The sequence below is a fragment of the Felis catus genome, chromosome A3, assembly GCF_018350175.1.
Source record: "Felis catus isolate Fca126 chromosome A3, F.catus_Fca126_mat1.0, whole genome shotgun sequence".
Taxonomy (NCBI): Eukaryota; Metazoa; Chordata; class Mammalia; order Carnivora; family Felidae; genus Felis; species Felis catus.
The window spans coordinates 45332674-45346416 of NC_058370.1; the positions used below are offsets into that span (position 1 = coordinate 45332674).

General features: G+C 43.0%; 1 protein-coding gene across 6 annotated transcripts in view; it reads right to left on the reverse strand.

Moving 5' to 3' along the window:
* RALGAPA2 (Ral GTPase activating protein catalytic subunit alpha 2) overlaps positions 1-13743 on the reverse strand; it is a 324755-nt gene that overhangs the window by 21542 nt on the left and 289470 nt on the right. For all 6 annotated transcript variants that reach the window (XM_019826890.3, XM_045053931.1, XM_019826892.3 and 3 more), the window contains one exon: positions 1017-1138. In XM_019826890.3, the coding sequence (XP_019682449.3) occupies positions 1017-1138 (122 nt within the window). The remainder of the gene's footprint in view (positions 1-1016; positions 1139-13743) is intronic.

Below are 13743 nucleotides of genomic sequence, written 5' to 3' on the forward strand. Positions count from 1 at the left end.
CTGATTTTATTTGTAAGTGATTTATTTCACTGAATTTAATTTTTTTTCACTTTGTGTGTAAGATATTTACTAACAAGTCAGAATCGGAGAAGTAAGGCGGTGTTCAGAGACCATTGACACAGGTTAGAAATCTATTAAGCATGCTAACAGTTGTGTCTACACCGGTGGAAGAAGAAGGAAGCCCCTCATTGAGAATTTCAACATGCATTGACTAAATATCCCATTTACTCTCTGAAAGGCAATTAATCTGTAATTACATGCAGAAATTCACAAGTAATTCTATTCTTTGGGAAAAAAAACCCCACAGTAATCATATAATCAGTTTAAGGGGTAGTACCCTTTTTTTTTTTGAATTGGAAATAACAAAAAGAGTAAAACCTAAAAACAAGGACATTCATGGAAATTTCTGAAATATTCCATTGGCATAATAAATGAAAATGATTGAAAGCCAGTTTCTAAACAGGTTCCACGCCAGGTGCTGCGCTGGTTGGCAGCCTGTCCGTGTGACACAGGCCACTCCAGAGAGAAAGCGTGCACGCGGCTCTGCTGTAATGATGGACCAGGGGACACTGTCCTTCCATCTCTCCTGCATTAATCCCTGACCCGAGTATCTCGGCAGCATAATCCCCATTTAGCATTAGTAGCAACGGCTTCGACTGTGAGGAACACTTTTTTGATAAGTAAGCACTGATTCGGGCATCGCTTTTAAACAACATATTCCCAGCTCAGCAAGAAACCTACACTCCTGAATGAACCGGAGCACATTACTGAGAAAAAGTTCATTAACCTTGCTAGATTCGGGGGTTAACAGGATAGCTGAAGAAAAGCACTGAGTGAACAGCTCGGATACAAAACAAATTAAAATGAATGTCATCATTCCTTTTGATATTCATTAGTTGATTCAGAGAGAGAATGCTCTTCTTAAATTTGCAAGCATTTATCTGTGAAAAACAGGTGTACATCTGCTGCTCGAGTGCGTCCTAAGCGCGGGAGGGCAGAATAATGCAGACACTCACCCGTTCCGCCGAGGGAGGGGCTGGGCGAGGGAGAAAAGACTTGGGCCGCGAAATCCTCAAACGTCATTACTTCTCGGTGGTTCTGAATTATTGCTTCGAGGTACAGAGCTCTCTCTTCGTAGCTGCAGTCATTGATTAAGGAAACAAGTGCACATGTGGAACGACACATATAACAATGACACGGTTCACTCTGGTTTGAATACGGTTATGCAACTTTTATGTGTGTGTGGGGGGGGGGGGGAAGAAAGTACCTTCCAAGTCTGTTAACCTCTTGCCAGGGAATTAAATAGAAGTCATAATTAACGGTAAGATTCTGATGTTGAGACCTGTTTCTCTTAGACTTCAGTCAGTTACATCCAACACCAGTATTACTGAAAAATATGAACATCAATAGTTATAGAATCATAGCAAAAAATCATTAAGGTTGATCCAAACAAACAAAAACAGAGGCATTGATTGTGACGGCATCTCTTTCCACTGACGGCTGTGTGATGATGTCGGACCTTCCCTTCCTAGGTCAGTGGATAGAATGTTCTTCTCAGTCCCTATAAAATGAATTGACACTTGAAGCAAGAATTGGTGTACACTTAAAAAAAAAAAAGCACTGCACGGAAGAGGGAAGGCCAGGAAGGTATGCTCCAAGGGGGCACCAGTGCCTCAGGCCAGGACAGGCTATGAGCATTAGAAAATAGGAACTAATAAGTGGGGGACTCTAGCAGAGAGTGCACAATGCAATTTAAAAAAGAAAAGACTATTGCCTTTTAATTAAAACTGCAGTCTGGAACACACGCATTCAAATGTGTAATCAAAAACCAGTCACCAATAAAACTTACAAGCGTAACACGCTGAAGCAACTTTCCAGCTGTCTTAATAGGACCCCTGCGTGTGGCAGCCTTTCATAGGGCAGAAAGCAAATCTTCCCCTTTTGTGTATGGCTTCTGTTTCCTCGGAAGGTGAATCATGCACTTCCAATAACAGGATAACGTCAGAACAATTCGACAGCGGATGGAGGCACCGCGTGTATGACTTTATGAATTAACAGTTGGGGAAGTCGGCATGACGTCTCATTTTCCCTTTCCTAGTTATCAATGCAAAAGTTAAAAGATGTGTTTTAGTCATTTTGAAAATCATGCTAATTCTCCAGGAACACAGGGAATGTGGATCACCATCAATCAGTTCATTATTTGCTACTCTGGAAGAGCAAAAGTAATCCTAGCATTTCTCACTGTATTTTAAAACTATCTTTCCAAAACAGCCTCTTTAAAAATAAAAGTTGGTGACAATTATGCTTTTCCGATTAGCTTTCAGTAAGCATGTGTTTTAAGATTGGAAAATATTTTTCTATTTTCTTTTTCAAAGTATGCATATGGATTTCCCAATGCAGGCCCTTCCTCTTCTGCCCCTTTTAATTATATTCAGAGGAAGATTTTTACACCATGAGACCAGAGGCATCTTGGGGCTGTGCTGTCTACTGCGGTAGCCATGAGCCGCATGTGGCTATCTAAATTTAAATTTAAATTAATTAAAATAAAAAATAGAAATTCAGTTCCTCTGTCCCACTAGCTGTATTTCAAGCACCCAGCAGCCACATGCAGCTGGGGTCACTGTGCTGGATTGCATGGATGTGAAACACGTCCTTTGTCGTGGCGAGAGCTATGGGGCAGCTCTGTTCCAGAATTTCTCTTTACGTTTGCTCTATGTAACTTTAAAAAAGAATTCAAAAGTGGCCCCTCTGATGAATTTACAGTGTTTTATGCAGACAGTCACGGCAGCCTAAGGCCTGGGTGGTGGGAGTCTGAACCGGCTTCTCGAATGCAGGCTGAACTCCCAGTGACTCGCCCTGATGAACAGGCTGCCAAACTTCCACAGTGAGAGGCATCCTCTCAGGCCCAATTCTAGAGGGACCCACTAATGCCATTCACGTCTCATTATGAACACGCTTATTCTGCACAGCACTTGGCTGTCGCGCAGCTCGGCCCTCCGTGCACGGCCCCAGCAAGCCGCTGGTCCAGGGAACAGCAGGACGTTAGGCCTGAGTGGCCGTCTGGCGAACAGGCACTCTGACACTAAGCTGGCACGTGCTGGCCCAGCAGGGGCCGAGCGAGGCGTGACAAATTACTCAAAGAGCTGAGCTAAACTTATGGCTGACAACCACCTGAGCCTTAGGACAGCCGTGGCCCGCTGTCAACATGCAATTCATGGCTCCCCCTTTCAGACCGCAGTCTGCTTGAGGGCCCGGGTTAGAGCAGGCGCGGCCCTCTAAAGACCTGTCATGCTCTGCCTAGAATGGTCCTGCTGTTTCCTGAAAGGCCCCACTGCGTCCAACACATCCACATACAGTGCTTGGGACAATGGTGAACAAAACAGAAGAGTGGATGCATTTTGCTAAATGTGCTATGGAAGCCACATATCTGCAAGAGTGGCTGCGATGTTAATCAAGCTCGCAGTCAACCCTACAAAGAGATGTCATGTATAATACCACAGAAATTGACCTCAGACAGCAGCTCGTCATCTTCTCCCTGAATGACACTATCCAGTTGGTAAGCTTGTCCCTGTCAAGGCTGAGAAATCTGGGCTCCTAAGAGCAAGTCCAGCACTTGAGTTACCGGGGGTGATAATCAAGTTTTGAGATTCTCTGACTTGAACATTTATGGTCTGACTCCTCAAAGAAGGCACTGTGGGAGACAGCACAAAAAGGTGCTTCCAGAACTGGATACCAGAGGAGGAAGTGTTTACCTCACAGAAGATTCCCAATCTCGCATTCACGCCCTTGTCACACGTAGCACACACTCCCCCACCCCCAGGCTGGTCCTATGCTGTCATTGGAGCGTTAACAGCGCTAAACTGGGTGTTGTCATCTAGACAAACATCCATTAGGGACTGCAGGGAGACCAGAAGATCACCAAATGCATTTTCACTCAAGGCCCACGCCAGGGCATGTAAACACCATGACAAAAAGAAAACAAACACCACCCCAATCCTGGCACTGTTTAGAAACAGCGAAGGAGCTCAGGGTGCCAAAAATCATTTCTTTTAGTAGCTTTAAAGAATGTACGTAGCTCTGGGATTTAACTGAATTTATTAGAACTACTAACAAGGGCAATTAGAAGCAGCATCACCTGACATTTTCTTTTCTTTTTCTTTTTTTTTAATTTGCATATAAGTGGACCCGTGCAATTAATGTTTATTTATTTTTGAGAGTTACAGGGTGCTAGTGGGGGAGGGGCAGAGAGAGAGAGAGACAGAGAGAGAGAGAGAGGGAGAGACAGGATCTGAGGCAGGCTCTAGGCTCTGAGCCATCAGTGCAGAGCCTGATGCAGGACTTGAACTCACAGACTGTGAGATCATGACCTGAGCTGAAGTTGGTCGCTTAACCAACTGAGCCACCCAGGCACCCCTGACATTTTCTTATCTAATATCTTTAGGGCTTCAATGCTGGTTGTTTTCTATATAAATAAAAAAAAAAGGCATTTATAATTTAGACATCGAAACGCTATTCGAAGGTTCCTCTCCTGTGTAAGACATGTTAAGATATGAACCGAATGCTGTAATAATGCCAGGCAGTGGATGGTCAGTGCCTCTGGCTGAAAGCAGGTGGCTAAAGAGACACCTGGTCACAAATCCAATACCTGTTTTAATGCTAGCCACTGCTCTGTTGTTCTCTCAGAAAGTCCACTAACAAATGTAAAACTTCAATTCTGTTCTAAATTACTATCTCATTAAAAACCACACACAAGTATTTTTTTAAAGAGAGAATTTTCCCTTTGATTACTCAATTCGGAGAACATTTAAATTACTACCTAGCAATCCATCTTGGTTCCTAGATATTTTGAGTTTTTTCAGTGACCCGCTGTGTCTATGTTTTGATGTAAGAATTTTATCAATTACTGATATCCCTCTACTTGAATAAATATGTATTTGCCACTTTTATTTATCAAAAACTTCCAGGAGAACTTTCTGATACCCTCAAGACAAATTCAACTGGGTTACAAAAGCCTGAGAATACAAGTCCAACTCCCCAACTTTATTCTGATTATTTGTTTTTATGTTTAGAAATGGCAGCAGCTGTCTGACAGGAAGGAGCTTGCCTTTTGGAGACAAGAGGGGCTTAGGTTTGAGTTCCAGCTTTCTCCCTGCTACCATGGGGGGACCCAGGACAAGCTGTTCCAATAGCCCCAGCCTCGGTTGCCTGATGTGTAAAGCGAGGACACTGACATCTGCTCTTGGGGCTGCCCAGAGGACCAGATGGAATCACATATTGAAGCCTCAACGCGACCCAGGTTCCAGAGCACGATAGAAACATGCGAGATGTGGACTGCCCGCTCCTTCCCCCCACTTAATATGGGCTTAGGGGTTCATCTCCCAGAAAGAACATAGTGGATAAGCTGGAGGAACCTCTGTGTCTCTAGGACAAGCAAGCCTCCTTTATGCTAGACCCTCGTGAGCTGGGGTGAGTGTCATGGCTTCCACATTACTGATCAGCAAGTGGAATGCGAAGGGTTCAAGTGATTTTCCAGAGTCACAGTTACTCAGTGGTACAGTTGGGACCAGAACCGAGGTCTTCTAACTTTTACTGCTTTCAGCTTGATTTCTAAAGTACACAGGATTAAGTTTGGGGTTTCGTGCAAGGTTGGGAGCTAAACTACTGACTTAAATCTATATGGGCGTGAAAATCAACCTGAGTCCATAGGCTTAAGCTGCATCGACACCCACAGACTATGCTGACTTTATAAATTCAGAAAAATAACAATTACCTCATTTTCATTTCTTTTTACTTAATCATGCTATGTGTTTGCTGACTGCTGTTTAGGATTTTCACCCTTTTCTCTGCTTTATTTATTTATTCCTTAAATTTTTTTTTAAATTTTATTTACTTTTTTGAGAGAGACAGAGCATGACTGGCGGGGGGGAGGCAGAGAGAGAGGGAGACACAGAATCCGAAGCAGGTTCCAGGCTCTGAGCTGTCAGCAGAGCCAGATGTGCGCTCAAACTCACAAACTACGAGATCATGACCTGAGTCAAAGTCGTATACTTAACCAACTGAGCCACCCAGGTGCCCCTATTTTTTTTTCTTTTAAGGAAAGACCTTCCCTAAATTTCCCAGGAGTGGCCACTAGGCCCAGCCTGACAAAGCAGCCTTGGGGGAGCCTTCTGATGTCGTATCTGTGTGTCCTGCAGCAGTTTTCCTACCTATCCCTGGTTTTCCTTAACTCATGCAGCCCTTCATCGATGACACAAGCCCACCCAGAGCTGGTCGCACTTGTGACTCTGTAGACTCCATTTCCCATGGCAGTGGTCTATGAGGGGAGGGAAGCCAAGTTTCAGCACTGCCTGGGAGGCTCTGGACAACCCCATGTGCCTCTGAGAAGTCGTGGCACTTGCAAAGTTTGCCACCATTGCTTGCTCCATCCATCCCTTGAGGGTGTGACAGTGGAATAAAGAGAAGCCCTGACTGTAGTTACCATGTAGGACCATCTCATCTTAAATATCCTTGCATTTGTTTCCTGTGGCTGCTGTAAATGACCACAAACTGGTTGGCAGGGGGCAGGGGGCGGGGGGCGGGCTTAGAACAACAGAAGTTTGTTCTCTCACACTTCTCAGAGGCCAGAAGTTCAAAGTCAAGGTGTCAGCAGGGCCTTACTTCCTGCAGAGGCTCTATGTGACTGATCACTCCCATCCCTGCCTCCTTGGCTATACTGCCTCCTCCTCTTCGTGTGTCTCTTATAAAGACACTTGTTATTAGATTTAGGGCTCACCTGGATAATCCAGGATGATCTTCTCATGTCAAGATCCTTCACTGAGTTGTAAAGACCCTTCTTGGAATAAGTTAACATTCACAGGTTCTGGGATTAGGCATATCTTTCTGGCACCCACGACTTAGCCCATTATACTCCTTATGAGTATACCGTATTATACTGTATGGGTCAGGTTCATCCTTACATCACTCATACTACCTAGCTTATAGGTGCTTTATGCAATATTTATTGAATGCCTAGGATTTGTGCCCATTCCTCTGGGTTATGACACTGCTAGATATATTTCAAGCAAAGGCAGTTTATAAAGAGAGATTAGGGAGTTTTCAGTTTGAAGTAAAAATCTGCATAGATAAAAAAAATAAGTGATACAAAACTTCCAGAAGAAAAGTATAGGGCAAATTCTTTATGACCTTGGGATTTGGAGTGATTCATTAAATAAGAAACAAAAACATGAACCATAAGGGGGAAGCCTGGTACATCTGGGCATATTCAAATTAAAAACTACTATTTACCACAATACCATAAAAAGTGACAAGGTACAAAGTGGGAGAAGTCATCTACAACACACACAACTGACAAAGGGTAAACGTCCAGAACATGTAAAGAACTCCCAGAAATCAGTAAAAGAAACAAATCTAATCAAATCTATTAGAAAAAATGGGCAGGGGCATCTGGGTGTCTCAGTTGGTTGAGAATATGACTTAAGCTCAGGTTATGATCTTGCAGTTTGTGAGTTCTAGCCCCGCGTCGGGCTCTGTGCTGACAGCTCAGAGCCTGGAGCCTGTTTTGGATTCTGTGTCTCCCTCTCTCTCTGCCCCGAACCCACTCTCATTCTGTTTCTGTCTCTCTCAAAAATAAATAAACATTAAAAAAAAAAAAAGTTACAATGGGCAAAATACACAAGCATTTCCAGAACATAAACTATGAATGGATATTAAGGTGCTTAACATCACTAATAATCAGGGATTATTACAGCCACAATGAGATACCATTTTATACATACCAGACTGGCAAAACAAAAAAAATCTAATAATGCCAAATGTCAGAGAGGATAGGCAGAGGAATTCTCAGAGCCTACTGGTAGGAGATAATTGGCTTAACTTCTCAGGAAGGCAATTTCACATTATCCAAGAAACAGCAGATGTGCAGACTTGTGGGCCAGCAATCCCACATGTAACAATGTTTATAATATTCTATAGACAGTGGCAAAGTCAAAAAAGAGAGAGAAACTATTTTTAAGTTCTACTGACAGATGTAGTCACATAGTAGAATATTATACAGCAGTGAAAATAAACCACAGGTGTGTGGATTAGTATGGATGAAACTTAAAAAACAATGTTAATGGAAAAGTAACTCACTGAAGAACATGTACAGTGCAATTCTATCTACATACATTTATATTTATTTATTTTTAATTTTTTTATTTTAACTTGTTTTATTTTTTATTATTTTTTTTTAAATTTACATCCAAATTAGTTAGCATATAGTGCAATAATGATTTCAGTAGATTCCTTAATGCACCTTACCCATTTAGCCCATCCTCCCTCCCACAACCCCTCCAGCAACTCTCAGTTCATTCTCCATATTTGTAAGTCTCTTTTGTTTTGTCCCCCCTCCCTGTTTTTATATTGTTTTTGTTTCCCTTCCCTTATGTTCATCTGTTTTGTCTCTTAAAGTCCTCATATGAGTGAAGTCATATGATATTTGTCTTTCTCTGACTAACTTCACTTAGCATAATACCCTCCAGTTCCATCCACGTAGTTGCAAATCCTAAGATTTCATTCTTTTTGATTGCTGAGTAATATACATATATGTATAATATACATATACATATAATACATATAATATACATATATGTATGTGTATATATATATATATATATATACACACACACACACACATATATATATCACATCTTCTTTATCCATTAATCTATTGATGGACATTTGGGCTCTTTCCATACCTTGGCTATTGTTGATAGTGCTGCTATAAACATGGGGGTGCATGTGTCCCTTCGAAACAGCATACCTGTATCCTTTGGATAAATGCCTAGTAGTGCAATTGCTGGGTCATAGGGTAGTTCTATTTTTCGTTTTTTGAGGAACCTCCATACTGTTTTCCATAGTGGCTGTACCAGCTTGCATTCCCACCAACAACGCAAAAGAGATCCTCTTTCTCCACATCCTCACCAACATCTGTTGTTGCCCGAGTTGTTAATGTTAGCCATTCTGACAGGTGTGAGGTGGTATCTCATTGTAGTTTTGATTTGTATTTCCCTGCTGATGAGTGATGTTGAGCATTTTCTCATGTGTCAGTTGGCCATGTGGATGCCTTCTTTGGAGAAATGTCTATTCATGTCTTTTGCCCATTTCTTCTCTGGATTATTTGTTTTTTGGGTGTTGAGTTTGAGAAGTTCCTTATAGATTTTGATACTAACCCTTTATCTGATATGTCATTTGTGAATATCTTCTCCCATTCCATCGGTTGCCTTTTAGTTTTGCTGATTGTTTCCTTTGCTGTGCAGAAGCTTTTTATTTTGATGAGGTCCCCATAGTTCATTTTTGCAGTTGTTTCCCTTGCCTTTGGAGATGTGTTGAGTAAGAAGTTGCTGCGGCCAAGATCAAAGAGATTTTTGCCTGCTTTCTCCTCAAGGATTTTGATGGCTTCCTGTCTTCCATTGATGTCTTTCATCCATTTTGAGTTTATTTTTGTGTATGATGTAAGAAAGTGGTCCAGGTTCATTCTTCTGCATGTTGCTGTCCAGTTTTCCCAGCACCACTTGCTGAAGAGACTGCCTTTATTCCATTGGATATTCTTTCCTGCTTTGTCAAAGATTAGTTACCCATACATTTGTGGGTCCATTTCTGGGTTCTCTATTCTGTTCCAATGATCTGAGTGTCTGTTCTCATGCCATTATTTTTATTTATTTTTTAAAGTTTATTTATTTATTTTGAGAGAGAGAGAATGAAAACAGAAGTTGGGGGGGGGGCAGAGAGAAGGAGAGACAGAATCCCAAGCAGGTCCTGTGCCACCAGCACAGAGCCCGACGTGGGGCTCAAACTCACAAACTGTGAGATCACGACCTGAGCTGAGATCAAGAGTCAGAAGCTTAACCAACTGAGCCACCCAGGTGACACTCTACATAAATTTAAAAAACAGGCAAAGTAAAACATACTGCTTTAGGAATGCACACATATGCAGTGAAACTATCACCCAGATTATATCTGGGGTGGGGGAAGAGGCTGCATAGGGAAAGGTCAAATATATTGGTCAGTACACATGGGGGGCCAGTACAGGGGCATGTTTTATTATTCTTTAGAACTTATGTAAATGTTAGCTATTTTCTAGTATGTGTAAAATATCTCATAAATAGGCAATCTGGTGAGAATGGAATATAGTACTAATCAAAGGGATCTTTTCTCACCTATTGTAAGGACAGAATGAGCTTCTTTAAACCAATGGCAGTGGGGCACCTGGGTGGCTCAGTTGCTTAAGTGTCTGACTTCAGCTCAGGTCATGATTTCATGGTTCATGAATTCGAGTCTCGCATCAGGCTCTGTGCTGACAGCTGAGAGCCTAGAGCTGCTTCAGGTTCTGTGTGTCCCTCTTTCTCTCTCTGTCTCTGCCCCTCCCCGCTTGCATTCTCTCTCTCTCTCTCTTAAAAATAAATAAACATTAAAAACAAAACCAAAGGCAGATATAAAAAATATAGTTAGAGATAACAACGATAGGTCCATCTGATTCAGACACAGAAAAAGCAGAAAAGAGGCAGTGCTATTCTTAAGGCCTTAGTTCCAGAAACAGACCAAAATATGAGAGCTCAAAATTTCCAGAAAGGTGTGAAAAGCTGTGGATACAAATGCCATCCATGGGGTGGGGGAATATTGCTCCAGGAGAAAATATGTCTTCCTACAAAGATACTTTTGCTAGAATTACCTCATACTAAGAATGACAAAATGGGCTGAACTAGAGAATGGTGAACACACTACATATATACACAGGCCTGTGTGCATGATTTCTATTCAGCATCCTACTCTGCTCAGTACACTTGATTTCAAGGGACTCTGCCATTTTCAGAAAGCAAGTCCACATTCACTCAAATGCTTATCCGTGCAAGAAATATGTGCTGAGTGCCCACCAGTGCTTGGTGATGGGCACGTAACTGGGAAACAGGACAGGGGCTGCCCCTACCCTCAGCAGGCCCACATTCCAGCAGAGACAGGTGCACAGAGTAAGGGGAGCTGTCCTTACGTCAGTGCCAGGTAGAGAGCGAGGACAGAAAGGGCAGGGAGGCCTCTGAAGCAGTGGCCAGAAAGGGGCTAATCAAGAGGGGGTGGGGGCAAGCAGCTGTGAGAGCATTACAGGTGCAGAGAGGCATGAGTTGGAAGGAGCCCCAAGGAGTTTCAGGACGTGAAAGGAGATTGGTACCCACCCCAGGGTGGCAAGAGGGGCAGGAGGTACATTTGAAAGGCTGGCTGGGTCTGGGTGACAGGAGGTCTGAATGGTTTGAGGCAAGGGAGCAGTGTGGCCTCACTTAGGTTTCTAGATCACCCTGAGAAGGTCTGCCACCACTAAGGAAAGTCCAGCACGCCCTCACGTTTTGAAGAGGTCAATGCTGGCTTGCATCTATATGATTAATCCCTGGGCTTGTACAGTACTTGTTCTCTGCCTATTTCCAGGATATATATATGTTGAACAAGTGGAAATGGTACGATGGCTACCTGCAGATTTGAAATGACCATAACTTCTGAGAATGGTCTTGAAGAGAAGGTGTCTGGTTGGATGATATGCCTGACTTGGAGGGAAGAGGAAATGGAGCACAGGCAGAGGTGGAAGCAGCCCTCCAGGATGAAGCAGAGAACAAAGTGTTATGGACAAGATGGCGGGCACATTCCTCACACAAGGACAGATATTGTGCTCACAGAAATCTGGTGAAAAGGAGACTATTTAAAACAGCCGTGGACTGAGGAATGTTACCCTGAATCAAATGTTTTAAATATATCTATAGATATACTTTAAACCTAGTAAAAAGATGCATCAACAGTTGCAAAGAGTCTGAGCTCAGAGAAGGGACAGCTAAGAATAATTTACGAAACGAGGAAATTAATGAGATGATTTCTTCCATCAGTCCCACCACCAGAAGCTTTAGGAGGAGAGGATGCAGAGGATGGTGATAACACCTTTTCATTTCTTAGGCAAACAGCAGTCAAAGGATAAAGCTTTAAAATGCTCACTGGTCTCAGATATGGCAGCAAAAGCACAAGCAACCAAAGACAAAAAATAGGAAAATGTATCAACAAACTGAAGAGACTGGAAAAAAAAAAAGTGAAGAGACAACCCACAGAATGAGGGAAAATATTTGCAAATCAGTTACCTAATAAGGGTCTCATACCTAGAATATGTAAACTCTTGTAATTCAATAATAACATGACAATTCAATTAAAAAAAATGGTCAAATGATTTGAATAGACATTTCTTCAAAAAAGACAAATGCATGGCCAACAAACATATAAAAAATGCTCAACATCATTAGCCACTAGGGAAACGGAAATAAAAACCACTGAGGTACTCCTTTAACCCTACTAAGATGGTTATCATCCAAAGGGACAAGGATGACAGTGTTGGCGAGGGTGTTGAGAACCTGGAATTGTCACACTCTGCTGGTGGGATGTGGAATGGCACGGCTGCTGTGGAAAACAGTGTGGCCATCAGCCCCTCAGGAGTCAGACGCGTGACCCAGGAAATCTGAGGTCTACACCCATGAGAACTAAAAATGTACGTTCACACAAAAGCCTGTCCACAAGTGTTCACAGCAGCATTCTCTGTAATAGGCAAAAAGTGAAAACAACCCGAATGTCCATAAACTGAAGAATGGATAAACCAAATGTAGTCTCTCCATACAGTGGAATATTATTCAGCCATAAAAACGAATGAAATATTGAACCAGCTACAACACAGACGACCCTTGAAAACACTGCTAAGTGGGAGAAGGTAGATACAAAAGGCCTCATATTGTGTGACTCCATTTATAGAAATGTCCAGAAAAAGAAAATCCAGAGTCAGAAAAGAAATTAGAGCTTGCCAGGGACTGTGGGCAGAGTGGATACAGGGTTTCTTTTGGGGATGATGAAAACATTCTGGAACTGGATGATGCTAATGGTTGCACAATCTGGTGAATATAGTAAAACCCACTGTAGTACACAATTTAAAAGGGGGAGTTTTATGGTATGTGAATTATATCTCAATGAAAAACTGTCCCCACAAATGCCTATGGTATGCGTGGTACACACTACACACTGTGGGGAGGGTCTTCTAATGCAAAGGTCCTCACTGAGCACACTCTGGAACAGGTGGAGAGGTGGCCTGGCAGAGAACAGAGCCCCCCGGGCACTGTTGCTGGATCACTTATTCATGGAAGATGCCTGCAGAGGAGCAGACCATGTGCCAGGGACTGTTCTAGGAGCTGGAGGAAGCAAGGTGAGAAAGATTACAGCATTCACAACTTATCTGGGAGGACAGACACCCAACCTGCGAGGTGGTAAGTACCCTGTGGACTGAATGGACCCAGAGACTATGTAAGTACCCATGGACGGAGAGTGGTATAGGTCAGCCTGCCAAGGGTCTGTCACGGCAGGAGGGGCAACAATAGTCTCTAGCATCTGGGGATCACTGGAGGCTTTTAAGTAGATGAACAGCAAGATATGGCCAGTACTTGAGAGATAATGGCAGGGGAGGGCACATGTTGGAAGGGCCTAGAAGGGAGAGAGACTGGAGGAAGAGGAGCTAGTCAGGGAGAAAGATGTGACATGGGCCTCAAGAAAGCAGGGTTGGAGGGAAGGGAGAGGAGGCTTCAGGCTGTAGGGCTGCTCACTCTTGGTGAGAGAGGGAAAAGGCAGGACAAAACTTAGGGGTTCAAGGCTCAAGTGACAAGGGGAACTGTCGAGTCTGAAGGGTCCGAAGGGATGTCAGGG